The 27211-nt window shown below is 41.7% G+C and overlaps 4 protein-coding genes across 22 annotated transcripts in view; 3 read left to right on the top strand and 1 right to left on the bottom strand.

The window, feature by feature from the left end:
• The first annotated feature begins 82 nt into the window (after positions 1–82).
• Positions 83–1978, top strand: LOC108063293 (ELMO domain-containing protein 2). Of its 2 annotated transcripts, none has more exons than XM_070216623.1 (3): positions 83–363; positions 880–1091; positions 1247–1978. In XM_070216623.1, exons 1-3 carry the CDS (start codon positions 284–286, stop codon positions 1945–1947), a joined length of 993 nt encoding a protein of 330 aa, XP_070072724.1. In that variant the 5' UTR covers positions 83–283; the 3' UTR covers positions 1948–1978. The 2 variants fall into 2 exon arrangements, with proteins under 2 accessions (XP_070072724.1, XP_017005846.2); XM_017150357.3 differs by having other exon boundaries at positions 85–316; positions 875–1091.
• Positions 1979–2131: 153 nt separating this feature from the next.
• LOC108063292 (secernin-3) lies at positions 2132–4574 on the bottom strand. Its single transcript, XM_017150356.3, has 3 exons — positions 4320–4574; positions 4071–4255; positions 2132–3223 (listed from the first exon to the last, which is right to left on the bottom strand). The coding sequence occupies exons 1-3, from the start codon at positions 4464–4466 to the stop codon at positions 2497–2499; spliced, it is 1059 nt and encodes a 352-aa protein (XP_017005845.2). The 5' UTR covers positions 4467–4574; the 3' UTR covers positions 2132–2496.
• Positions 4575–5050: 476 nt separating this feature from the next.
• Alh (coiled coil domain containing protein Alhambra) overlaps positions 5051–27211 on the top strand; it is a 32493-nt gene continuing 10332 nt past the window's right edge. For 6 of the 16 annotated variants that reach the window (XM_017150319.3, XM_070216619.1, XM_017150314.3 and 3 more), the window contains exons 1-5: positions 5051–5324; positions 7633–8111; positions 8883–9079; positions 9139–10592; positions 11051–11141. In XM_017150319.3, the coding sequence (XP_017005808.3) occupies positions 5290–5324; positions 7633–8111; positions 8883–9079; positions 9139–10592; positions 11051–11141 (2256 nt within the window). In that variant the 5' untranslated portion in view covers positions 5051–5289. Of the gene's footprint in view, positions 5325–5388; positions 5578–7632; positions 8112–8882; positions 9080–9138; positions 10593–11050; positions 11142–24118; positions 25403–27211 lie in introns of those variants that run through there. The other 10 variants (XM_017150315.3, XM_017150323.3, XM_017150320.3 and 7 more) reach the window with 7 other exon arrangements.
• On the top strand, positions 12330–16826 carry Mlp84B (Muscle LIM protein at 84B). 3 transcript variants are annotated; one of them, XM_017150332.3, is made up of 2 exons: positions 12330–12555; positions 14481–16826. In XM_017150332.3, the coding sequence occupies exon 2, from the start codon at positions 14560–14562 to the stop codon at positions 16045–16047; it is 1488 nt and encodes a 495-aa protein (XP_017005821.1). In that variant the 5' UTR covers positions 12330–12555; positions 14481–14559; the 3' UTR covers positions 16048–16826. The 3 variants fall into 3 exon arrangements, with proteins under 3 accessions (XP_017005821.1, XP_017005822.1, XP_017005823.1); XM_017150333.3 differs by lacking the exon at positions 12330–12555 and adding an exon at positions 13431–13536; XM_017150334.3 differs by lacking the exon at positions 12330–12555 and adding an exon at positions 13470–13582.

Raw genomic sequence — 27211 nt, 5'->3', positions numbered from 1 at the left:
CCCAATGGTGACTGACAGAATGTCCTTAATATTCTCGCCATTTAGAGCACTGCCTGATCAGCTGGCTTGATTTTTTTTGAAAAATGTTTTTTGTTATTGTTCCAATGCAGAGAAATCAAAATAGTTAACAAAAGATAGCTCTTACAAAGTGCAGTATTTAATATCAATTTAAGCGAATCGAAAGTTAACGTTGTCGTGTTGCCCTGGCAACTAGGGCCCAAACAAACGAAATCGGGAAATCTATCCCACACATCAAAAGACTTCTCGTCATCCGATTAGGAAAATGTTTATTCTCGACAGAATACTGCCGTTTATTATACCCGTTACTCGTAGAGTAAAAGGGTATATTAGATTCGTGCAAAAGTATGTAACAGGTAGAAGGAAGCGTTTCCGACCCTATAAACTATATATATTCTTGATCGGGATCACTAGCCGAGTCGATCTAGCCATGTCCGTCTGTCCGTCTGTCTGTCCGTCTGTCTGTCTGTCTGTCTGTCTGTCTGTCTGTCTGTCTGTCTGTCTGTATGAACGCTGAGATCTCGGAAACTATAAAAGCTAGAAGATTGACATTTTGCATGCAGATTCTAGGAGTTCCTACGCAGCGCAAGTTTGTTTCAAAAGGGTGCCACGCCCCCTCTAACGCCCACAATCGCTTATATACGATTTTAAAAATTTCAATATTATGGAAAAGTAAAAATGCAGTTTTATTGTGTTTATCAATACCTATCGAAATGTAGAAGAAATTTTTTAAATTGGACCATTCGTTAAAAAGTTACGGCGGATCAAAGTTTTTCTCCATCTCTTTCGCACTCCCTTTAGCTGAGTAACGGGTATCTGATAGTCGGGGCACCCGACTATAGCGTTCTCTCTTGTTTTTAGCTATATAAGGCCGTTTATTAAGTGGTTCCTGCACGCCTTCACCAGGCTCTCGGAGCTGCAGAGGATTTGCTATGGTGCCAGAGCAGGTGCCAGTCGAACCAGTCAGGTGGAAAGGTCGCTGATTTTGTCGAAAAGACCGCAGATTCGTCGACTTGTACTTGACCTTGATGAGGCGGCGCCATATGTGGACAACGCGGAGCTGCTGAAGTTCGGTGGGTATGCGGAAAAGTACATTTTCCTTATTAGTTTCCATGAGTTTATAGTTAAATAGTTATGAAATGTGAAATAGAACTGAGCTTAAGATATCTTACATCATTTTTGTTGATGCCAAAATTAATAATTCATTATTTTATACTGCTGCTTTCAGCTCCTCGCGCTGCTCGCATTGTCATGCAAGCGAAACGCATCAAGAACAATGTACACCCCGACTTTGCCCGCCTGTTTGGCACCTGTGTAACGAGTATTTGGGGCTACCGCCGCCTTATGCATCAGGTGGAGCAGCTGCGGGCGGAGAAATACGACTCGGATAACCTGGACCACGAGCAAAAGTTGCTGCGACTATGGCAACTCCTGATGCCAGAGGCTCCTCTCACTGGACGCGTAAGCAAGCAGTGGCAGGACATCGGCTTCCAGGGCGACGATCCCAAGACAGACTTTCGGGGAATGGGGATGCTCGGACTGGAGAACTTGCTGTACTTCGCCACTGCCTATAACGACGCCGCCAAGCATGTGCTCCTGCATTCGATGCATCCCACCCTCGGCTACACTTACGCCATTGTTGGCATTAACCTTACCTCTATGGCCTTCAATCTAGTTAAAACGGGCGCCGCCAAAACTCACTTCTACAATCTGGTGGTGCAGCACAGGCAGGACTTTAGTACTGTGGAGGATTTTCACAAGCTGTACTGCTATCTGTTCTTCGAATTTGACCGCTTCTGGATGGACAGCGACCCGCGCAATATTATGGACTTCCGCGAGATCTATCAGGCCTTTGAAATAACAAAACTGGAGGCCTTGCACAATGATAGCACTATTTTTAAGACCAATTTGGTTGTAGAATCCGTCTAAAAATACATATGTAAAACTATTAATATGAAAAGCGTTTGTATTCATTTTTGAATGGAATTTTATAGAATGGAATTTTAAGTATGGTAAAATTTTAATTCAATAAATTCATTTTCCGTAAGAACTATACTTCTCTATTCTTTAATTAACTGATTAACCACTCCATAATCCGAATAAGATTAACAGCTTTACTTTTTATATAAATGCAGATTTTATGCGTTTATTTGAGAGCCGTATATAATGTATATTTGTGTATGTATTCGTATATATTTTAATGCAAGTATGTAAATCGTTAAAACTAAGCCTGGAATGTCACATAATAATACTTTAAATTCAAGTCAGAGATTGCCCACTGAGAGAGAATAAATAATAATTTAAATATCACGCAAAAGCATAAAAACTAAAGGAAGTAAATCAATAAGAGATTGCACAAGAAAACGTTTTGCCGACTATAGCCTATTTGGTAATGCCATAAGAATGCTCAAGTCAAATCCTGAGGCTCAATAGAGCTTGCAAGCTAGTTTTGGGAGTATCCATATAGTGTTCGTTTGTCTAGCGATAGAACTTGACTTCCGCCTCGACACAGTCCTTAAGCAATTCGTCCAGCTCGTCACTGGCGTGATCCTGCAGAGAAAAGTAGTTGTTCAGCTCGTCCACGCAAGAGCGCTCCAAGCTGCGCAAGTGCTCCAAGGCCGCCGGCTTCCGTTGCGAGTGGAGCTTGTGCAGCAGCGTCAAGTCCGCATCCGACTGCACTTGGGTGAGCGGCGAGATCCTCGGTTTGGGAGCAAAAACAAACGGCTTAAACACAGACTCGGCGGCATTGGGCGTGCCGGTAAACCAATGGCACGAGATTCCCTTCCCGGACAGCACCGAAACTGTTGCCGCCCGCGAGCTGCTCGCGTTGCTAGCGGCTCGCAGCGTCTCAAACATATCGTGCTGCGTGTAAGTTCCATCGCCAGCCGGCTTGGGTCCACACCAATCCTCGGCCGGTGCCTGAGCCTCTGCATCGTGGGCAGCGGCAAAGCTGGCTGCCTCATCCAGTCCCTCGCTGGACTTGTTGACTACAGTGGTCACAGCCAATCCTCCTGAGGGCAGACGCATGAAGCTGGCTTCCAGCTTCTCGGCGGCCCAGACCTTGCCCGAGCAACTAACGAACCAGGCAGCAGTAGCATCACAAGCTATGAAGTTTAGTTTCGAGTTGTCGTTACCGTGGCTGGCCACCAAAGCTCCAATGCGATCTACAGCATCATCCACGTCCTTGGCCACAGCCAAAGTCAGACTAAAAAATTGTTTATTTAATAAGTATTAAAATAAAATATTTTTCTGTTGTTGCAGGGCTTATCGTTAGCTAAGGATTATATAAAGTTAAAAGTTAAATATCTGACGAAAATTAAAATGCATAAATGAATCCTGTTCAATACCAGAAATAACCATTTAGTCGAGAGGTTCGATTTTCAGAGATATACAGATAAATATGGCATAACAGCGCCATCTAAAGGGTACTTCTTGATTTGCTAATACATAAGTTATGAATAAATGGTCCGATTTACCAAATTTCTTGGAGTGGCGATGCCTACTGACGAAAGGCAATGTGGTAGCCACAAGCTTAGAGTGGGCGTGGCGTGATGAAACAAACTTGCACTGCGGGGGAACCCGAGAATCTGCATGAAAAATCCGTATTCTCTATACGACAGAAAGACGAACATGGCTTAATATACTCCGTTAGTGAAATTCGACTGTGAATGGCTTGCTTTACTTTCCGACGAATAAAAAATACCGTTTTACTCTACGAGTAACGGATACAATAGAATTTGAAATCAATTTTTTTCAATAACACTGGAGCTCCTTGCAGTGAAAGTAATCATTTAAAGACCCGATTACTTAATGATGTTTTTGTTTGTCTAGTCTAAGCCTTTATTTGAGCTATTACTTTGTAATCGGAGGTACGGGATGCTTCAAAAAGTTTTTCCGAAATAAAGGCATTTAAAATGTTATGCAGCAGTGCAAATGGTTCTGTGTGTCTGAACCTGTCCGTCATTATGTATCTAAGAAACTGCATTGAATCGAGATATTCATTTTTCCAAAGTCTCCGGGAGATAAATTTAACTAACATATGTATAACGTACCGCACAATATCCGTGCCCAGCAGGCTGTCGCTGTCCTTGGCCTCATTTTCCCCTGCCGCCCAGGTGAGGCCTACGGCCACTCGTTCGTTGGCCCCAAAGTCTCCGCCCCAAAGGCCCGGCTGCGGTTTCTGCAATATGACACGCACGACTTCGCCGCTCGTCTCGGCAGAAGCCCCGCCGTCAGTCTGAAAGGCGAGGTGTTCGAGTGGTGAGTCATTGATCGAGCTTCGTTTTCGGAGGAGTCTTTACCTTCCCCTCCAGCACCTCTTCGGTGTCGTAGAAGCAAACTTCCGAAGCAACGTCTATGTTTTTTTCGTCCTCTGCATTGCGACCAATGATCAGCGTACCCTCGGCACAGTTCTCGGGCAAAACAACAAAGCAGTCTCCGTTGGTCATCTTTTTTCTGGGTTTTCTCGCGGAGAAAGACTTTCTTTGGAAAAACGCGAGGGAGTTGCAAAATTGATTTTTCCCACAGCTGTTCGGGCTCGAGCGCTACTCAACACTATACGATATATATCGGCCGAAATAGTAAAAACACTTTGCTACGTCTGGCAACGCCAGTCGCGAAATATATTTTCAAAACTTATATTCAATATATTTTTAAAGGTTTCAGAGCTTACTGGCATAGGTCTTTTTGTCGTTACTCAAGTACATTCAATCAATTATGTATATTTATGTTTATCTGTTCAGTAGGGGCATTTAATAGCTTAAGATCGTCTTTTAATGCCTAAAAATAAATGATTTTACAAGTCGCGCCAATTATTAAATGTGTGACCAGTAAAAAAAGATGTCTATTAGTTTTAATCAAGACCTATTGGAATCCCAGCAAGACCGAAAGATTGTGTGTTAATTCGCGGACGGTACTGAAATTAAGGAATCAGGAATAATTTGAATTAAAAAGTTCTTTAAAAAGTCCAGAATTCAGTTGGGCCGAGACTAACCCATCTCTAAATAATTTGACCGTCTCTAAGAAAGTACGCATCGCTAGAAATTTGACCATCCGTCTGGTAACCGAGGTTTTTCTTGTTTCGGTGTGAAAATGCTCGGAAATCGTTGTTTTTAGGACTAAAATCGAGCGACGTCACGGAATTGCTTGCTTTTCGCGAAATTTGGGCAATTGGAAAAACCGCGCAGCCAGCAAAATCGTTTTACCTAAGCTGCATTTGTATACAGAGCAGGTGGTGTTGTCTCCCTCTCGCGCCCGCACTGCTCGCTCTCGATGTGCGAGCGAAACAACAACAAACAAGTTACAAGGTGTGTGGTGTGCTGCTGGTGTTGTTGTACTTGTAAATACTCGCGCACACAGTGTTGTTGTTGCGCTGGTGGATGGTGTTGTTCAGCGCCTTTTTCGAGTGTTGATTATTTTACTTGCGTGCGTTTGCTACTCGTGGGCGGCTGTAAAATCTGTGAGGCGCGGAAAAGCGCTGGGAAAGCCAAAGGAAAAGCCAGAAAAACGCAACGCTACTGCTACGGGGCTGAAAAGCGTTTATTCCAAGTGCCGATTCGGGTAAAGAAATTGAGAAAATCAATATTCTGTGAGGGTGTTAGCGGCCAATAAGAAACCGCTGCGTGAAAATAACAAGAAAGTCGGAAGAATTTCAAGTTTTCGGTGGACCGCTCCCTGAAAAAAGAGATATTTTCTGTTTTTGTTGTGCGTTGCTTGACCACTTTGACCGCGCGCATTTTTCCCCGCCGTGAAACTAGTTTTTTTGTTTGGTGGCACACCGCTGATGACGTTTTAAAGCCCTGCTGGCCAGTGAAATTAAAGCAATTGCCCATAAAAATCAATAAATTCAAGCCACGGGTGTATACACACAATTTGATGGAAATTTAACCAGTGCTTTAAGAGGCGAATTGCGGAAACTGGGAGAAACAACCCTCCAGTCCCCAAAAACTCCCCCGAAGGATGTTTTAAATGGGGTATATGTATATATACATTGTACACCCACCCGCATTCCACCCCCCAAAAAACGCGCCCCCTTTTCCGGCATTTCTTGTATATACAAGTAGCATCTCCCCGCGTGCGTTTGTATGTATCTGTTCTGTCTGAGTGTGTGTTTGCGTCGAAAGTGCATTGCTCTTCATTACAAAAGCAACGTGCAGAGCGGCCTCATTTCATGTGCCCGAGTGTGTGTGCTTTTACACCGTTAACTCCAGCTATCGCGCAGTTGGCAACACGCTGGCTGCGTTTTTCGGCAGTTGGCAACACGCTGACCCAATAACGGTTCCCTACTCTCCTTTTCCCTCTCTCGCACACAGATGCGCATGCATGAATGGAACAGAAACAACACCCGCATGCCGTTATTATTATTATTATTGTTGTGAAATCTCGGCAGATGCAGATGCCGCGACCCACATATTCGTTCTCGCTCGCACAGTGGAACCAAATTGGCCTCCAATTGAAGTCGGAGTAGGGCTGCATTCTCCTGTTTTATTTTTGGTAGCCCATTTTATTCAAGTTCAATGAACCAGCCCACGGAATGCCGTCTACGAGAGTGTACATATGTGTGAGAGTGTGCGTTGCCCGTTTTGGGAACGTTTAAAGAATTTGTGGCTTTTATAGCTGTGATAAAATATCATATCAATATTCGGAGGCATTGCCGCTGTTTATGTTTACAGCCATCTTTATTTAAATGATTCGACATAAAATTCGCTTGGTTTATTAAACAGCGGCGAAATTACCTTGACATTGAGAGATTGTGTGTGTGCGTGTAAATGTTTTGCGAGTGGAGCCCATGTGCCATCTCGCTCACTCTTACTGGGTAGGCTTAAATTGTAAATACAAGTGCACAATTAAGTAATATTTCACAGGGCAGGTGCTTGTAGTTGTTATTGTGGAACGAGCGAGTGCAAATGACCTTGCCAATTAACACCTGCATCGATAGCTGCACATCATCGATAACGAGAAAGGCCGGAACCTCTATCTCAAGATCGATAACTCTCGAGTGCAAACTTTTTATCTATGCTTGATTGTGAACGTCCTTCCTCATATTAAGCGATAGACTTCGGGATCATTTTGAAACTAGGTTAGAATTTGGTGGGAAGAGATTAATGTAACAGTACCTACCGAAAAAAAATAATTGGTAAGGCCAGTTTCTCGAGTAGACTTTTAACCATTTAATGGGACAAGGTTTAAATATATTGGTAAATTTTGTGATAGTTTTTCTACATATGCGCTTTACTAATTTAATTGAAAAATTGTAAGCCAGGACAATTCAAGGAGAACCTCACGTCCTTTTCACCCCCTTTATATTTAAGTTCAAACACTTTCTTAGTGAACGGTTGTGTTCTTATTTAAGATCTTTTTTGTTCTTTGAAAAAACGGCACTATAAAAACAAAAACATCAAACCAGCCAAAATACACACAATAAAAAAATTAAAATCAATTTAAAATATAACTAGAATTAAATAAGCTAGTCATAATTTAACAAAAATGGATTAAGTTTTGCCATTTTTCTTGAATCAAAAAAACTAAATTTAGGGATAATATATGGATGTTTTAAAAGCTTTTGTACTTTTTATTTAAATTGTAAAACTAAGTGAACTCCTTCTATTTTTACAGTTCCAACAAAATTCCGTCTTCATTCAATGCAAAACTGGAGCTAGACTCCAGCAAAGACGACACCATTCACTCCACAAGCTTGAACAAGAAACTGGTCAAGATTAAAAAGTTCAAGTTAGACGATATGAAGGAGATGGTGGGCGGATGTTGCGTTTGTTCGGACGAGCGGGGGTGGCCGGAGAACCCGCTCGTCTACTGTGACGGCCAAAACTGTACGGTGGCAGTGCACCAGGCGTGCTACGGCATTGTTACGGTACCCACGGGACCCTGGTACTGCCGCAAGTGCGAGTCCCAGGAGCGAACCTCGCGGGTCCGATGCGAACTATGTCCCTCGCGGGATGGAGCCCTCAAGAAGACGGATAATAGCGGCTGGGCTCACGTCGTCTGCGCCCTGTACATACCAGAAGTGCGGTTTGGGAATGTGACCACCATGGAGCCTATCATATTGTCATTAATACCGACGGAGCGGTACTCAAGGAGTGAGTTATACTTAAAATATTTTAATAGTCAAAGGTTTCTGTTTAATGGCATTGAAGTCTATTAACTCCGTAGTATGTAGAAAAATGCTTATTAATTGGTTTCTGTTTTTCTGTATCTGAGTGGTAACATTGATACAAAATGTGTGAGGTAACATGTTGGAAGCAAGGGGCTTTGCAATCAATGTGGTACTGTCCACATACCAAAAAAAAGGAGGTGGCCGGGTTGATATGGAACCTCCCATATATATTTCGTCAAATTATATATAATTTATACTTTTTTATAGATATTGATCAAAACATTAGTATGTACATATGTACCACATTTGTTTGGAGTTGAGTTTAGAATAAAACAAGCAAGGAAGCTAGCTTCGGGCAGCCGAAGCTTATATACCTTGCAAATAAAGTAAATATCTATAGTTTAATGCCCACTCTATCGGTGCAGTTCCAGGGACTCTAGATTCTGCGTGCCTATTTAAAATTTTGTTATTAAGTTGTTAAAAGTCAAAACGATACTTCCTACAAAGTTACAATGAATTTTCTTATATTTGTTTGATTATTCCTATGGGAGCTTTAAGATATAATGGTCCGATTCGGCTCGATCCGACATATATTTACTACCTGCAATAGAAAGAATTCTTTTGGGAAAGTTTCATCGCGATAGCTTTAAAGCAGCGGTCGTTACAAACTTCTGACTAAAATTATAATACCCTCTGCAAGGGTATAATATTCCCGATAAAATTTATTTTTTTACCGAAATTGTTACCTTTTCAGCTTGCTATATTTGCCAGGAGATTGGCAAACCGAATCGTGCCGTTGTCGGCGCCTGTATGCAGTGCAACAAATCAAACTGCAAGCAGCAGTTCCACGTCACCTGTGCCCAGAGCCTTGGTTTGCTCTGTGAGGAGGCGGGAAACTATCTCGATAATGTGAAGTACTGCGGTTACTGTCAGCACCATTACAGCAAACTGGTGCGTATGTGAGGGATAGCATTCATGATTTTTCCGTTCAAATTATTGATACTTTGCAGAAAAAGGGCGGCAACGTCAAAACCATACCGCCATATAAACCCATTCAACATGACACCTCTTCCGATTCATGTTCGTCGCCCGAGAAGGAGATCGATTCTACGATGAACTCCTCGGCGACTTCGGCTACGAGCATTAAGATCACCAGCAGCAGTACCAGTGGTGGAGGCAGCAGCAGTGCTTTGAATGCCAGCTCAAGCGTTGGAATTTCCGGGGGAAGCGGTAGTGGAAGTGGCGTGTCATCGTCCTCCAAGCAGCGCAAAAGCAATACATCCGGCAAATCCTCGAGCAGCAGTAGCAGCAGCTCATCATCCTCAACGGGAGTCGCTGCCAACCCCTCTTCAAGTTCTGCGCACTCAGGAAGTGCAAGCAATCCGGCAGCTGGAAGCAGTTTACTACCAGGCAGTAGTAATACAATCGGCAATATTAGCAGTAATTTAAGCAATAACCTGTCAGGAGGCAGCGGATCCTCTGGCAGTGCTGGAAACGTGGCTAGTGGTGGCTCCAGTGGAGCTAACCTAGCAGCTTCCAGCGGTGGAGCTACGCAATCGACGGCCAGTCAATCGTCAACAGCAGTAGCCACCACCAAATCATCGGCTAGCAGCTCGAGCAGTAGCAGCAGTAGCTACAAGGAGAAACATAGCAAAAGCTTAAGCAAATCCACCTCTAGCAAGGATAAGGATGGAAAAGATGGCGCTAGCAATTCAGCCAATAATAATTTCTCGAACTCATCAGCCTCATCAACATCTTCAAACTCATCGTCGACACGAGAGAAATCCTCATCAAAGCTTTCGAAGAACAAAGACTCTATTCAAATACCAAGTGCCACCAGCAGCACCAGCACAACCAGCAGTATCAGCACCCCCAGTTCATCCACTTCAACAGCTACTAGTGGCGGAACTGGGACCCATGTGAGCAGTTCGGCCGCTGGAAATAGCTCCACTTCTTCCACAACCAATGAGCATTCAAATCATGCCCATAATCTTAGCACAAATGGAGCAGGAAGTGGAAGCTCAGCCGCGAAGCAACAATCGGCCAGCAATCTGGGTAATCCGCAGCTCAGTACCAGTAGCTCTGGATTTGGATCCGAGCTAAGATCAGGAACAACCTCGAGCTCGACTTTAAACGAATCCTCCGGATTCGGCAACAGTTCAAATTCCGAAAGAGAGCATTTATCAGGCGCTGGTTCGTCTACGAGCAATCTGCCCGGAACAATGACGCCGGGCTTAAGTGGAGTATCCTCCACTGGGGCCACCAATCTGAGCACCAATAAGGGTAGCTCATCTTCGTCGACGGGAAGCAGTCTCACCTCTGCGAACCTTTCTTCTGGCAGCTCCTCCAATTCGACATCTAAAAAACGAAAGGCGGACTCTGCCAAGTCCACCGGGAGTGCTTCTATTGCAGGCTCCGCTCTGGACGATAACAATAGGTGGGGAACGAGAATCACAAAGAAAAGGTCTTTTACAATTCAAATTTTTCAAAATTTTGGTAGTTTAATTGTAGTAAGGCCTGGTTTCAAATAGCGAAATGGCACAGTAATAATCATATACTCAATTAGTAAAATAAATATTCAAAAAGTTACTCAATTAGTAAGTTCCATAATTAAAAGTAGTATATTTGTCCCTAATTTACAGTTTTTTCTTGATACTTTTACAGTATCAAGATATAAAAAACTATTCTGTAAAATTTATAATTGGGAATTATTGCTTTTTTAATGTTTTTGTGCCTAACTTTACTGAGAAACCAGACCTTTTACGTATGTTTTTGTAATATTATTTTAATAAATATCAAACCAATTGGCCTAATTGTAGACAATACTAAAAAACTAACCCTGTATTAGACCTTTTTATATTGAATTAACATACCCTTAGAGAAGTTTTTTATACTTATTACATTTTTCATTTGCATTTGCAGCTTAATATCGCGGTATGACATTAAAGATGTTCATGTGGCACTGACACCGCTAACAGACTTTGAGAAGGAAATCGAGAAGAGCTCCAAGAGGGTAAGTTCCATCATACATTGTTTATCTTTTAGAATATAACCTATAAATAGACTGATAAACAATTAAATTACCGTTCCAAAAGAGTGGTCAAGTAACTGATGAGCTTTTTGCCTCTTGAGCAACTTATTCTGGGATCTCTTGAGTTGATTGCCTTTCATATCTCTTAAATTGCCCACTCTCTTTTTGGATACATTGTTGCAGTTTAAATGATGTTGCCCATTATCTTTTACACTTGTGTACAGCGTGTCAAAAAGGTGTTCTCTGATCAAACCTAAGGCGTAGGACAGAGAGAATAGTTTTGGTACAACTATATTTGTTTCACTCCTCAAAAGTTTTGAACGCAGGCGCCTTGCCAAATTTTGTATCATATTTACAAATGGAAAATGCAATTACACATGCATGTTAAAAATGTTTAAAGAAATTCTGTCGAAAGCGCAAGGTGCGCGTTAATTACACAAAAGGTGTTGCACACCCGTTTGGATGTTAAAAGAATTTCTTGTTTTTCAATGCTACTTGAACTGTGGGCTTTCCCGATTATTTATTATAAATATAAATTAACAAATAAGTTTATTTATCTGATAAATTTGTTTTAGATTTGATCTAAAACATAAAATATGTTAGTTATATTTTAACGGGCCTACATGCATTTTTTCTTTATTTAATTTTATTTTACTTAATTTATTTTAAGTGTAAGTTAATCAATAAAAATAATCTATTGCCGCACATCTGTAAAAACGTCAAAATTTAATGAGACGATTTTAAAATGTTGTTTCCCTTTAATTTGGTTCCCCTTTCAAGGGTAGACTTTGGTCGAATATGGCCCTCGCCATGTCTGATTCTATTTTTCCTACTTGATTGATGCCCAATGATGTACCCATGCCCCATTAATTTCCTTTTGAACCAAAAATGCATGGTAAAATATTATCGAATTTTAATTAAATGCAAATGCGCATGTTAATTTATTGATGTTGTTGAAGTGGCGATGGACCGAAAGGCAGACAGCCCAGTGGCTTTGAACAAGACAGTTGAACCATGTTGTCGGTCCAATAAAACAGCAACATCAATTTTTTTCGCCTTGTCATGAGCATCTCCACCTGGAATATTCTGCTAGAAAATGTCCGTCTATAAATTTTATTAAACACATTTCATATATACAGGCATATATGTACGTGAGAGCAGAAATGATGTGATTTGTTGGGTTTGTTGTTCTGGTCGCTAATATATTTATTGTTGGGGCTGTATAGTCATCCCTATCGTTTTCTCTGGCGACATCGTCGCCTTCGTGCCGTGTGCAGACGAAGACTCAAAGCGCTTGACAAATTTTTCAGCGCGATCAGTCGAAAATCGTTGTTAATCGAAGCTAAACTAAAATTAAGGATATTTCTCTTGCGAACCTTATTATTACGAACGAAAAGTAAATATCAGTTCTGGAAAAACTCTAGTCATCACTCGCAACTAATCCAATAACTGAGTGTTGTGTGTGCCTGAAAAATATCGGTTAAAGCTGCTACAAACTGAAGCGAAGAACTTACACTTTGTCAAGCGAACGTTTAATTTTAGAACTCGTGTGTAATTTGGACCATAATTTGACCCACAAATGAGAGGAATGTATGGCTCCACAGAGGAAGCATTTTTCCCACACACTATTATTTATAGATTTCGTTTTTTGTGTGTGGAATAACTTTTCCGCAGCTGTTTGACTCAATGAAATGAGAATTATCTATGAGGACTTTTTTTTGCGGAATTATTCGACAATTTAGGGATTTGAAATCGTTAGTTTCTGCTCTTATCGTTAACTTTGATATACTTGAAAAACAAATCCTAAATCGACATATTCTTATATTTAGCTCTTACAAGTTAAATGTCTCTTAAACTTTGCGCGTTTAATTTAAATGATTCGCTTGAATGTAAACAAATTCCCAGATGTCTAATTCTTTGATATACTACCAAAAAAATGCACCGCAAACTTTACGATCTTCTACGATGCGCTCCCCCAAGGGAAAAAATGTTCACACAACATTTTTCCCAAAAAATAGCCATCATAAAAAACAAGTGAACGGGCAAGAAGAAGCGAGTATAGAATGTGAAATGAAAAACTTTTTTTAACCAAGAAGCGAAAAAAAAATGATAAACCGCAGACTCAACCAATACCATTATATTTCCTTCCCACTCTCTGGCGATATTAGATGAAAACTGAAATGAAACGAAGGAAATCGGCTCCGTGTTGCCGCATCTAAAGTTTCTCAACTCAGAGCTGAGCAGGAAAACTCAGTGGCAGCGGCGAAAAGTCGACCGCCTTGCCGTGCCGTGTGCACTCACAATTATATAGACTAGTTTGCTTTGAGCAATCTTCCAGTTCAGTACTCGGCGCTTCCGTGTGTGGTTTTAGTGCGTTGTAGGTTCTATCCCGTTATATAGGTGCAGCCATATACCCCCATCGGGTAGATATTGCCAGCTCTTGACCGATATTGCACACAGCCACCATTGCAAAACACCTGATTAACCCATCGCAACCGCTAGATAACCAGATTACCGGCCAGGGACGATTCTCTATTGGTGATGCTTTAGATGTGACTCAGTTCTAGAACACCCAGATATATATCTGTCATAGAGGCGGTCATTTTTTGTGTGTGCTTTCCCAAATCTTTCTACCTGTCTGCGTTATTTTTATACAAAATATTCTGTATAGATACACATTTATTGCTCATGTTTTCCTCTGTTTTCTGTGATTCAAAAAATTCCTCCTATAATTTTTTGTTTTTGTGAAAAATATGTTATTTTCTGATAATTAACATAAGAATCTTCTATATGTATTACGTAGACGTCCGGTTGGGTAATTTTCTGGCACAGGCGATGACGCCTCGACTGACAGATAAGAATTTTGATAGATGATCTACATAATGAAAATTGAGGAGAAAATTGTCGAGCGTCATGTTGAAATTTAAATGGTATACTAAAAACATGAGATGAACGTATCTAAAATGACAAGCGGTTCTAATTAGAGCGGTTTTAGTACATGTGCTAAATAAGAAAACCCTTAAATAAAGGCAGATATAAACTTGTCATGTTTTCTGTCGCTACTCAAACTAAAAAAGAAATCTAAAAAATTAATGAAACTATACGACTTTTTTATAAACACCAATTGGAATCATTTTAAATATATTTAATAAAAAACGCTGAATTGTAGAGTTGTCTGGCTCTCAGGAATACGAAACACACAATGGCAGGTGCTTACCTCATCCATCGCTTTCATCACCACTGAAACTTCCGCCTGCATCTCGAAGCAGAAATAACACCACGTTTCCATCGACTCTATGTGTTCTTTTTCTGCACTTTCAGATAATAAACTTAATAAGTATAGTAATTGTACTCGAGTAGATCATTTCGATAGCGTTAACAAAACCGAATCACAGACATAATGCCTTCCTTCCAACCGATCGAGGCCGCCAAGTGTCCGCGCTGCGGCAAGAGCGTCTACGCCGCTGAGGAGCGTCTGGCTGGCGGCTATGTATTCCACAAGAACTGCTTCAAGTGCGGCATGTGCAACAAATCTCTGGATTCCACCAACTGCGCTGAGCACGAGCGTGAGCTTTACTGCAAGACGTGTCACGGTCGCAAGTACGGACCCAAGGGCTATGGATTCGGAACTGGAGCGGGCACCCTCTCCATGGACAACGGGTCACAGTTCCTGCGCGAAAACGGCGATGGTCCCTCTGTGCGAAACGGAGCCCGTCTGGAGCCCAGAGCCATTGCTCGTGCCCCCGAGGGTGAGGGATGTCCCCGCTGCGGCGGCTATGTGTACGCCGCCGAACAGATGCTGGCCCGTGGACGCAGCTGGCACAAGGAGTGCTTCAAGTGCGGCACCTGCAAGAAGGGTCTGGACTCGATCCTGTGCTGCGAGGCTCCGGACAAGAACATCTACTGCAAGGGCTGCTATGCCAAGAAGTTCGGACCCAAGGGCTATGGCTATGGCCAGGGCGGCGGTGCCCTGCAGTCCGATTGCTATGCTCACGACGACGGTGCACCGCAGATCCGTGCCGCCATCGATGTGGACAAGATCCAAGCCCGTCCAGGTGAGGGCTGCCCCCGTTGCGGTGGCGTAGTCTACGCCGCCGAGCAGAAGCTCTCGAAGGGCCGGGAGTGGCACAAGAAGTGCTTCAACTGCAAGGACTGCCACAAGACTCTGGACTCGATCAATGCCAGCGATGGTCCCGACAAGGATGTCTACTGCCGCACCTGTTACGGCAAGAAGTGGGGACCCCATGGCTATGGATTTGCCTGCGGCTCTGGTTTCCTGCAGACGGATGGCCTGACCGAGGATCAGATCAGCGCCAACAGGCCCTTCTACAACCCGGACACGACGTCGATCAAGGCTCGCGAGGGCGAGGGATGCCCCCGATGTGGAGGAGCCGTGTTCGCCGCCGAGCAGCAGCTGTCCAAGGGCAAGGTGTGGCACAAGAAGTGCTACAACTGCACCGACTGCCACAGGCCGCTGGACTCTGTGCTGGCCTGCGATGGACCCGATGGCGACATCCACTGCCGTGCCTGCTACGGCAAGCGCTTCGGACCCAAGGGCTTTGGCTACGGCCATGCCCCCACTCTGGTGTCCACCAGCGGCGAGAGCACCATCCAGTTCCCCGATGGCCGCGCTCTGGCCGGACAGAAGACCTCGGGCGGATGCCCGCGATGCGGCTACGCCGTGTTCGCCGCCGAGCAGATGATCAGCAAGACCAGGATCTGGCACAAGAGGTGCTTCTACTGCTCGGACTGCCGCAAGTCGCTGGACTCGACGAATCTGAACGACGGACCCGACGGCGACATCTACTGCCGGGCCTGCTACGGCCGCAACTTTGGACCCAAGGGTGTGGGCTATGGTCTGGGCGCGGGCGCTTTGACAACGTTCTAAACGAACAGCTTATGTATACCTAATCGAAACCCACATCCATGTCTGTGAACCGTTCCGATACTTTTGTCTAATGACCTATCTGTTTTAACTAACTATCCCTGAAATTAGCTAACTTAGTCTTCGTTTTGCTTCCAACGATTTTTGATCAACGATGCAGTAAATGCAAACCATATTTCTTTAGGTTATGTGAGAATAAGTTTAATATGAAAACAAGAAAAGAATAAATGAGAAAAAAAAAAACTTGAAAACATAAAACTGAAACCAAAATGAACTTACGACTCAAAGCGAAACTAACCATCGAACACAGACTAACGAACTAAACGACATTAACCACAGCGAGAAAGGCCAAACTTTCTGCAGGTACAGTCACCGCACAAACGAAGGAAGCAACTACTGCGAGCCAAAGTCGTTATTACTTTTTTTGTATCTTTAACTATTTTCGATGACCAGCCAAGTATGTCTTATATGCTCCAAACCGAAATACCCAAAAAGCATACCTTGTGCCAACTGACAAATTTTATATACTCTTACGACGAACATTGATGAAAGAAAGATATGATGTTGTATATTTAGCTGATTTAGTTCTTACGTTATACTTATGAAATCTGATTATTTATAATGATATTTGAATGATTTCTCACCCATCTAATCTCTTGCATTCTGATTCGGATGCGAGCCATGGCAGATATAAAATATTTATATATATCAGCATACATATTCTGCATACACACACATAACATCCAATAATATATGCCCCAGTGGGTTCCATGAAAACAAAATGATTTCGAAATGGTTTTTCGTAGTTTTAATTGATTTAATTGGGTGCGCATACCTGAGAATTCTGCATTCAAATGGGTGGATGGCTACCTGGTTGGAATGATGACCGGTGGGTGGGTGTTTGGGTTGAGTTCAATTCAGTTTGTTTCGGGGGATTCGGTTCGGATTGAGCCACCTCATCTGGTCTATATATAGCTTGTTCGGCCGACAAACATCGTGAAAAATAATTGCTCAACATACGCACAAAAAGTTCTCTATATACATACGTACAGGAATAAATCCTTGGGTGTGTGTGTTGGCCTCTCGAGAAAAACATTCGAAATGTTCCATAACCGTATCCAAATGATTTTCTAAATATAAATATGATGCCAATATGCCTCACACAGCTGACCCGAAAGCTTTTCACAGCACTCAAAACTCTCACTCAAGAGAAAATCTTAAGAGATCGTTTTTACTCTAATATAATGTTGACAAATCCTTAGTTATATTATAATATTTATAACACGTGCCTGTTGAAAGTGTTGTATAATAAGTGAGTAATTTAAGAGTGTGTACCACCCACCTAAAGGCAAGTGCTTTTTCCTATTGCACTTTAAGAAACCCTCCCCTCAAAATAAAGTCGGCACTTAGGAACTACATTTTTTTTGACACATCCCACACCCACTTGCAAGCATTATTCACATTTCTATTAATTCCCCGGCATCCCAACCGTAGATCTATAGGTATCTCTTATGCTCCGTGACGTTGACCACGAAAATACGTTGCCATGGGGTTTGCCAAACTAAATAAATTATTTTTTGTTTTAATATCATTTTTTTCAGTCATAAATATTAAATAAAACGCCTTCAGCCAGGTGTGTTTATGTTAGTTTTGGTTTCGCATTGGCGAGAATATTTATAGACCTTCAGAGTCAGCGTCTATTTTCGAGTAATTCGTTTTTGAAATTGTTTCGCATATGACACACGGCACTTTGAAAACACAAGAATTGACGAGCAACATCAGCGCAAATATTTTTTGCTGACTACGCCGATGATCTCTAAATATACTTGGAGATATATTTTATTCGATATGGCTTTTCTAGTACGTTATTAATGTTTAATTTCTGGCGTTCAATGGTGCGAATAGATTTATGCCTTGTTGAAGTCTGCGACTATTTGTATACCAGATCGAACATGATTATAGGACTGCGGATAGAGAACATGTGGTTGTGTTGATTTTCGGTTCGCGGAAGACGAGTGCAAGGTTTTCCAGGGGTTTGTTTACCCACCCGACCACTTTGAGATGTTACAGGAAAGGCGATTGATTGATTAGATCAGGAAATGACACATTCGATTGCTCTGGTAATGACACAATGTGCAATCAAAAGTACATGATATCTATTGCATTACGTGACTAGCATGCATTTAATGGCCAACTTATTGATTTCACATTACAAAATAAAATGTCCCACAATTTGGCGGGGGTTAGAAAAGAACCGCATCGAAACGGAACCGTTTGGCCACAGACTGACAGTTTCGAGCGACTTACTGCTGTTTCATTTTAGCCACCAATTGTGAAGTCCAAAGTGCGACTGCCACATAGAACCATGGGGGGTTGTCTGAGGACTGGGAACCAAACTGAAAATCAGGAAACGGAAGGACCTCAAGCTGGCTTTTCAATATTGATGCGGTGGTTTGGGTACCCTGTCCTTTGATAGTGGTGGAAAGTTTAAAAATCTACCCGCTGATGGGCGGGTGATAATTTATAATTTTTGTTCCTCTTGACTGTTTCAATTATGAGCGGTTGTCAAACGTAGAGGGAAAAAACTGGGAATTACACGTGCTGACTACTCTAAGCACATACAATAAAACTACTTTTTTTACGACACCCTCACACGTCTGAGGGTTTGTTTTATGATCTTGCCCCCGTAAGTTAGCCGCTCTATGTGCATTTCACTTAGCCAGTTCCTTTTAAATAGCCATAAAACTCGCATCGACAAATACGATTTTCCTGTGGCAATTAATTTAACTCACCCGCCTTGTTGGCGAATTCGTTTCCTTGAAAAAGTCGGGTCACCCGAGCAACAACACCTTATTTGGGTGCGGGTGGGTCGTTGAGTTTTTATGGAATATCCGAGTCGCGTGTTGCCTGAATTTGACAAATTCTTGGGTGCGACACGTGTCGTCTTATTCCTTTTTTTGCTATGACTTTTGGCGAAGGTCTCTAGATTTATCTTTGGGTACAGTTACAGAGCTGTTAATGCGTTTCCTGGGTGTGCACATACCATAAATTTATTAATTATGTTTTTATTTCTTTATTTAGTCCTTGCGCTTTTTAGTGTGATGGTTTGCAATCAAATTTCGATCTTACATTTTTAACCGCTTCATTGTTCAATCAAAACGTTTTTTCATTGCGATTACTTATTTTGTATAATGATATATATTTTCGATAATAAATTATGGCAGTTGGGGCCAAAAGAGCACCTCATTTTTATTTTGTTCCGGTTAAATAAGGGAGTCAAGTTAAAGCTTTTGTCTCATAACAAAAAAGATCGTTGTCGATCCCCGAGAAATATTGCTTGCTAAGAATACCACGATATTCACTCTTATTTTTAAGGGACTTGGATTGACTTTAGACCTTGGGGAAAGTGAGATTTATAGATAAGAAGATATGAGTGTATGGCCTTAATATTTTCATACCCCAAAAGTCAGTCCTAATGTAAATACTTACCTGTTAAAATTTCTGGTAGTGCTCACCCCCAATATAATACTCCCACGGACTGGCAGCAGGCTTATTTAAACTGCCACTTGTACAAATATTTGGCTGTTGACATTTTTGTTTTAATTTGATTTTTGAAACGCTTGAACTTACCCTCCTATCCCTCTGCTGATGATCAATAGTGTGCATTAAATGGGTTTGCTTAGTGGCGTGTGCAAAGTTAAAAACGTTGCCTGCATCAATATTTGCACAATTCATTTGAATCCTTAAGTTCTGCACACACTCCTGTTTGTTGGGAAACCCTCTATTTAAGTTTGTTTTATGAGTTGAACGATCCGCCACTGTCGAGACTTAAAAGCATAACCTGTCTAAGCCAAGGGATTGCTCTAATTAATGCATGTTTAGGTGCTTTATGGTCGAGGGTCTGTTAATTATGGATCCCAATTTTCTTGCCACGATGACAAAGAAAGTCTGCCGACAGACAACTAACAACCGCAATGGGAACAATACTGTTAGATGCAGACTAAAATTACAGTGGAAGTCAATTTAATTCACTTAAACTGAAAAATTCAAAGGATATCATCCAAGCCTCTAGCCTTAAAGGAAACAATTGAAAATTTAGGTAAAAACCAGTTACAATAAAAGCTAAATAATTATCATTAAGCAAAATATGTATGCTGACTAACATTTTAATAAAAACTTACATAAATAATATCATCTGAGAATTAAAAAAAAATTATTGATATTTCACTATCTCCACGAATATTTGAGTAAATACCAAAGGCGGGTTATGGAGTCTCCCCTGTAGCAAAATTAATTTTCCAGCCGGCGCACAGTGGCGCCTTGGGCCAAAAAACGTGCAATAAATCACTTTTTCGACTTTGTCCTAGAAAGTTGTGACCCATACCAATCGACAGGTAATTGATCCACTATTACAAATATGTAACCCTTTTTCAAATCAAAAAATTTTTGTAAAAGATATGAATTTTCAAAGTTGAACAATTTTTCACTTAAAAAAAACACACCGTTTTTAGGTAATTTTTCGCACTTCCGGGGGGTTTTTCTTAAAAACTAGGTATCGAATCGCTTTGCTTCTTTTTTCCACGGATTGGTGTGTTAGTTAAGAGTAAAAAAAGTAAAACATATTGCAGTTTGCCATGCGCATCTCTTAGTTATGAGTTATTTGCGAAACGTCCATTTTTTCCATATTTTTCAACTTTGATGGAAAATAAAAAAAAACTATTTAATACTATTTTTTTTATACTTCCGTAAAACGTTATTTGGACTTTCTTCTTGATATTACGAAAGTTGTAGCTGCGTCCGCCTGCGTCCGCGGTTTTAAGAGCCAAAAAAGGGAAAAAAGTCATGGTCCAAGAAATTGCATATGGCGCTACCTTGTGAAAGATTTGTCCAAAACATGGTTTTAAAGTCCTGAAAATTTTATATAATGTTCAACAGCTCGATATAAGAAATTTTAGTTCTACCACTTTTGGAAAAACTCGCTAGTTTAGCGGGAAAACAGCTATAAAAAGCTAAAATACGGAAGGCCGTAACTTCTAAACTACAGAAGCAACAGACTTGTGCTGTATCTCGTTTGAAAGGTTTTTAAAAAAGCTTTAAGCGCCTCCTATATGTAGTTTGTGTAAATGTAATATTGAAAAAGATATGCACAAAACATTTTTTTTTTAATTTTTTTGTTTAGCTTTTTTTATATTTCTCAAAAACGGCTCTAACGATTTTCTTTAAACTTTAAACTGTATAGCCCTTGAGATTCCTTAAATTTTGGTATATATCATGTTACTGTACAAAATCACGTTTAAAAGTTATTCAGAAACGAAAATAGCCACTTTTGCCAGCTCAAAACAACTTACGCTGCCTAAGCATTGAATTTAGTATGTGCGAATCCAAACTGTATTCTAGGGTCATGGAATCACAACCTTGTCACAGAGTTAGAATCTAGTAATTATAGTCCAGAAATGTTAAGTCTATTGGATATACCAAGTTTACCAAATTGTGACAATTATTTCAAAACACATGAAATATAAAAATTTGTATTTTTAAAAAAAAACTTCAACTTTTTTTTTTTTGTTTTTTTAGTTTTTAAAAATTAAAACATAAAAAAATAAACTAAACAAAACGTAATTTTTAAAAAAAAAAAATTTTTTTTTTAAAATTCCAATTTTTTATTTATTTTTTTTTAATAAGTTTTAAAAATTACAACATGAAAAAAAAAACTAAAAAAAACAAAAACTTTTTAAAAAAAGTTTTTTTTTGTCGGAAAAAAATGGATTTGTTTTTAAATTCTGACTTTGCCGATTTGTAAGTACGCCTCTGCCACGCCCACTCCCTGTCTCAAGCAATAATTTGAAAGGTGGATCAATTATCTATCATTTGCCGTTTACAAAATTCAATTATCTTCACTGGTTCAAAAGTTATGATTTATTACCAAAAAAAAGTCAAAAGGCGCCACTGTGCGGCGACGAAGACGGCGTCATTGTTCCTTTGCCACCTTTCTGGTGATTCGATTACGGTCGCGATGTTGCAACGGCAACATTTGCGCCCACAGCCCAACCCAAAGCACCAAGACTCCCCCTTGGCTTTTGTTGGATTTGTTTGTTTTGTAAAACAGGCACGTTCACCTGCCCCCTGCCCCTCCACCGCTGCCCCGTCGCCAGGTAAATGCCACTTAACGTTCATTTTTGCTTTTCTGCCCCATGATTTTTTGGGCTTTTATTTGCATCGCAAATTATGCTCGCTATTCTTCTTCTTCATCCCACTCCAGCTGCAAACAATCTGCTGCTTCTTCTTGCACTTCTTTTATTTATTGCCAATTGCAAATGTCTGCGGTGGCGATTCCTCTCGCTCTCTCTCTCTATCCCTTCCTCGCTCTCCTCTCCTGTAAACATTGCCTTACAATTCAATTATTTTTCATTTTCCTGTTTTGTCTTCTTGAATCGCTGTCTGGCAACTACAAAAACAACTACTGCTACAACAACAGCAGTGAGAGTAGAATTAACCTGCATGCAGCAGTCGCCACCCACCCCCACCCCATCTATCTATCTCGCTCTCTCGTCGATGAGTATTGCATAAAGCACACACAACCAAATATATTTATATCTACGTTTGTTTTTATGTTGCAACGCTCTCTCGCTTTGCTCTCCCGCTCTCGTTGCTCTCTAAGTACGTGAACTGTTCTTAGGCAGCACTTACTGGGAACAGTTTCATTATAGCAAAGGTCAAAATTATAGCAATAAATAGAATAAATAAATAAATGCAGATTTCGACGATTCAAGTTAAATTAAATATTTCTAGATCTATGCAAAAGCTTTTAATTTAACCATTTCTCGTTTCTTTTTTCATGCATAAAAATTAAAATTATTAAACAATATTTCTAAAAATGCCTACCCGGCCCTTTAATTAAGGTCTTTGCCGAAATGTAACGCTTATAAATGATTTAACGAACCAATTAAATTCATAACCCATAAAAACAGAAACAACATAGTTATGTAGTTGTTAATTTATAGCCACGGTTTTATCCCTTTTTAATGGGCCTCATAAAATCGAAGCACTATTACTGCATCGAATAACAGGTATTTATTCGCCCAGGAATTCCAGTTAGATTTCAGCTTCTACTAACTTGGTCAGTCTCCTTTTAATTTATTGTTCTTTGTCACATTTCTGTTTTGCTAAGCTTTTCTCTTGCCATCGCTCTTCCTGGTCATTACATTGTTGTTGCTGCTGCGCTCTTTTTTATTACATCAACAGCATTACGACATGCAGTTGTTGTTGTTTGCCTGCGTTTGAATCCGAATCTGTATTTGTTGCCCACAGAGTGGTAGAAAGAGAGAGAGAGAGGGAAAGAAACAGCTCTACGTATCTGAAAGATTCACTTGTACACTGAAAAAAGGCGATAAATATTTACAATTATTAGGAAAATAAATTATTCATTTCATATTTAGTAAAAATGATTTAGAGTATGTAATTATTAATTCAAATATGGATAATTAATAATATCCAATTGAAATGCCGGTTTTTGTTTCAATATAAAATCATAAGTATTATTGTTCTGTGTACGTATATTTTACCGTTGCACAGTCAACATTTTTTATAGCGAGAGAGGATTGAATGTTTTTAAGAGCTATTTGGTGAATTCCTGAATTTGAATTAATTGGCACCTTGCTAATTGTTTTCAAGTACCGTGCTCTCCCACTCCCAAATGCTCACTGGGTAACGTTTTTCCAGTTAACTCTTGTGCCTCCGTTTGCTACTCTGCTCACCTCCGTCTTGTATGTTTGAACGTACGAATGTTTATTTTTATGCTGTCGCCGTGTGTTCTTCTGTTTTTTTACCGTCTGCACACCGGTGTGTGCGTGCGAGTGTGCGTCTGGCCTACGTGCAGACATGCACTCACACTGTCGCAGGAACAACAACAATACATACAGACGGTCTCAATAATCCCCCACGGAAAACCGGCTGCCAGCCAACAACAGTAATGCAACGCGCCTCTCGGAGAGCGCAGTTACTCTCTTCTGGAGCGCTCTCCCGCTCTCTGTCGTGCAATATAGCTTCTAAGCGCACGGATGAAAACTGGCGAGTTTATTCGAATTTCGAACTCCGTACGACCATGCAGCAACTATAGTCTCTGTAGATTACCTATGGCCATGCAGCACCGCCGACGCTGCAGCCTCCGTGCATGTGAACCAGAAATACTGTGGATAATTTGTTGATATTCGGTTAGCGTGCGTGTGTGTGCGTGTGTGACACCTCCACTTAAGTTTAATTTTGTATTTGTGAAAAAATATTCACGTGGCGCAGCTGCGTTCTCACATGTTTTTCCAACAAAAAACAACGCCAAGTTTCCATTTAAAAGAAATTAAATTTCGTTGAGGAAAAAAGTTTAAACGTCGACTGTGTGTGTACGGCACAAGAAGTGAGAGAGGGAGCGAGAGAGTGAGCAGCCCAGTCGCCGCCACGCAAGTTATTCACCCCAACAACAACAACAACCAAAACGGGAGAGAGCGGCGGAGGTGGTTCTCACGTATGCGCTGTGATTTTGTGATTTTGTGATTCTGTGTTCGAGTGTGTGTGAGAGTGCGCGTGAATACAGGCAGCATACAAAATAATAATATTGAAAGCGATACAACAACAAAGGCCGTCGAAGTAGAAACAGCCAAAAAGACTGAAGAACTGGAGAGCCGCCTGTGCCTGTCCAGTTAATTACAGAGCACAAAGCGGAATCGAATAGAGAGCGGGCAACGGCAACCTGGCTCTCCCGCAAAGAAGACGGGGGCGAGGAGCGGCCAAAATGATGATGATGGACACCATGGACACATCGCAGTCGCAGCCGATGGACGTGGCTCCAGCCGTTGCGGTGGCAGCCACATCGGGCACGGCTCTGGTGGACTTTACCGCCGCCATGGTGAGCATGGCGGCCACCGCCGAGGCAGAGTCCGCTGAGAGCAACAACAACCACATCGACATGGCCGAGTACAAGGAGCATCGCAAGAACAAGAAGAAGAAGCGCGAGAAGAGGGAGCGGGAGGGCAAGGAGCACCGGCATCACAAGCACCGGGACCGGGAGCATCGCGAGCACCGACGTCACCGGGATCGGGACAGGGAGCGAGAGCGGGAACGGGAGGCTTCGGGGTCGCATCACCACCACCCTGCGCACCACCACCCCAACAACAGCCAGCACTCGACCTCCGCCTCGTCGTCGCCCTCGTCCGCCTCCACCACGCCCTCGGCGACCATCGAGTATGTGGGCGGTTCCGCCTCTGCCTCGCCCTCCTATCTGGGCGGAGGGGCGACGGGGACGGGAGGAGCCGTTGGAGCCACCACCACATATCCGCACAATTTAAAAATACGCTTCCTGCTTTCCGGGGTAAGAATTCGACTTTTCCTCGGGTCCACAAGACACTTTCCATTTTCCCCTCATATCGGAAAACACGGCGCCATATCCGTGCATCCAAACATCTGTCCCTGCCAATCCCTAGAATCTATTTTCGGAACTCCATGGAAAAGCTGTCTGGTTTGTCAACTAGGAAATGGTTGCAAGCAGAACAGACAAGGCCCTGAATTAAGTGTTCAAACGATTGTGTTTTCCCCATTTTAATTAATTGATTCCTTGAAATTTTAAGGATCTAAAAGTGAACACCATCCGTGACCTTTTAAAAGTTGACGCTTAATACATCAATTTTCATTTATGAGTGGTCATGTCACGAAGAGCCAGATTGTATTTTTGCCAACTTACTAACAATAGTCAAAAATTCATGTTGTTCCTAGTATACAGAATTCTAAAAGAATTTAGTGGTACCAATTTTTGGAAACTATTACCTCAGATAACTCTCTCAGAATCCTAACGTGTTATTTGATATGTTCCTTTTTCTCTTTACTCATTGGAATTGATCCGTTTTTTATTTGTCCTGCTTCCCTTTTTTTATATTTTACTTAAAGTGATTGATCGTCCTTTGTTCCCAAGATCCCCGGGAAAGTGATGCGTCCATTAGGGATTCCTATTTAAATTCCCTCCATCGCCTCTTTAATGTATTCACTTATCGGTCCTTTATTTGAAAGCAACCCCCGCTGCGTAGCTGTTCAATTGCCAATGTCTTTGACACTCCATCAATAATTTAACCGCATTTTCAATGTGCAACATGCACCTGCAACTGTGGGACCGAGCCACCTGCCACGAATGCTGGAAAACAAAAGGAATGCTAAGAGGGAAGGCACCTTCAATTACGCCGGGATCCGCCCCTCGCCCGCATCTCCTTTCCCTGCCTTCCTTCCTTCCACTCCAATTGGCCTAAAACGCATATATCAGAGTTGTGACACATGGTGCTCGATTATTGATTAGTGTAAGTGCCATTAAGGGCGGTATCTGCTTCTGCTCCTTCTCCGGCTTTTTCCAGGACTACGTGACCAGCCAGCAGAGGGGATTCCGGGCAGACAGCTGTTCGCCTTATCCTTTCCGATTCCCCTTTAGAGGGCAAAAAACTTATCCCGAATGCAGGCCGGTTTCGCCGGCTGCCTGAGCATATCCCATATCCCAGGGATATCGCCCCATTGTATCCTGAGCTCAGTCTACCCAGGTTGCTTCCTTCTTCTGGCCTTGTGCAACACAATCAACATGGCACATTTGCGCCTAGTTTACGACAGCTGCCAAGCATCTTCCGCGCTCCCTCGTGGCTACATCTTGAGCTCGTTCCTCGGAGCTACCCTTACTTTTTTGTACTTGTGCTGGCTGTTGCTTCCTGGCGGCTGAATGATCCTCGCTTCGATCTTGTTACAGCTGCTGCCTAAGTTGCCTGTTCTCAGTTCCCAGGTATACGGGCCGTTGTCCTGTCTTGGGATCTGTGTTTACTCACCTTACCTTTTTGCTGTCATCCTGTTTTTTTTTCGTTTTTCTTGTCCCAAGTTTTGCTCTAATTGTTATTTTAATTGGCAAGCATTGTATGACTGTCTTCGCTTAAAGTCGGATTAGGCCTTAAAGAATATATTTCTTTAGGGATATTTTTTATTTATTTGTCGTCTATCCGACACCATACTTTTATAACTAAGATTGGCGATTATTTTGAAGTTCGCTTAGTAACTGTATAAAATTCCTTGAAACTTTTTCATTATCTATCACTTAAAAAAAAGAAACCATTAAATGAAAAACATGATATTTCAGCTTTTTTTGTATGCATTGGTT

The sequence above is a fragment of the Drosophila takahashii genome, chromosome 3R, assembly GCF_030179915.1.
Source record: "Drosophila takahashii strain IR98-3 E-12201 chromosome 3R, DtakHiC1v2, whole genome shotgun sequence".
Taxonomy (NCBI): Eukaryota; Metazoa; Arthropoda; class Insecta; order Diptera; family Drosophilidae; genus Drosophila; species Drosophila takahashii.
Note: the sequence above shows the minus strand (reverse complement) of the source record. Positions and strands in the feature narration are given on the sequence as shown.

What these genes read in the sequence shown, in the direction of transcription:
- LOC108063293 (XM_070216623.1), top strand. Translation starts at nt 284, where the DNA reads ATGTTTATTCTCGACAGAATACTGCCGTTTATTATACCCGTTACTCGT. An exon ending in TATATTAGATTCGTGCAAAA is followed by an intron (nt 364 to 879) that starts GTATGTAACAGG and finishes TCTTGTTTTTAG; the next exon opens with CTATATAAGGCCGTTTATTA. An exon ending in CGCGGAGCTGCTGAAGTTCG is followed by an intron (nt 1,092 to 1,246) that starts GTGGGTATGCGG and finishes TGCTGCTTTCAG; the next exon opens with CTCCTCGCGCTGCTCGCATT.
- LOC108063292 (XM_017150356.3), bottom strand. Translation starts at nt 4,466, where the DNA reads ATGACCAACGGAGACTGCTTTGTTGTTTTGCCCGAGAACTGTGCCGAG. An exon ending in AAGAGGTGCTGGAGGGGAAG is followed by an intron (nt 4,256 to 4,319) that starts GTAAAGACTCCT and finishes CTCGCCTTTCAG; the next exon opens with ACTGACGGCGGGGCTTCTGC. An exon ending in CTGGGCACGGATATTGTGCG is followed by an intron (nt 3,224 to 4,070) that starts GTACGTTATACA and finishes ACAATTTTTTAG; the next exon opens with TCTGACTTTGGCTGTGGCCA.
- Mlp84B (XM_017150332.3), top strand. Translation starts at nt 14,560, where the DNA reads ATGCCTTCCTTCCAACCGATCGAGGCCGCCAAGTGTCCGCGCTGCGGC.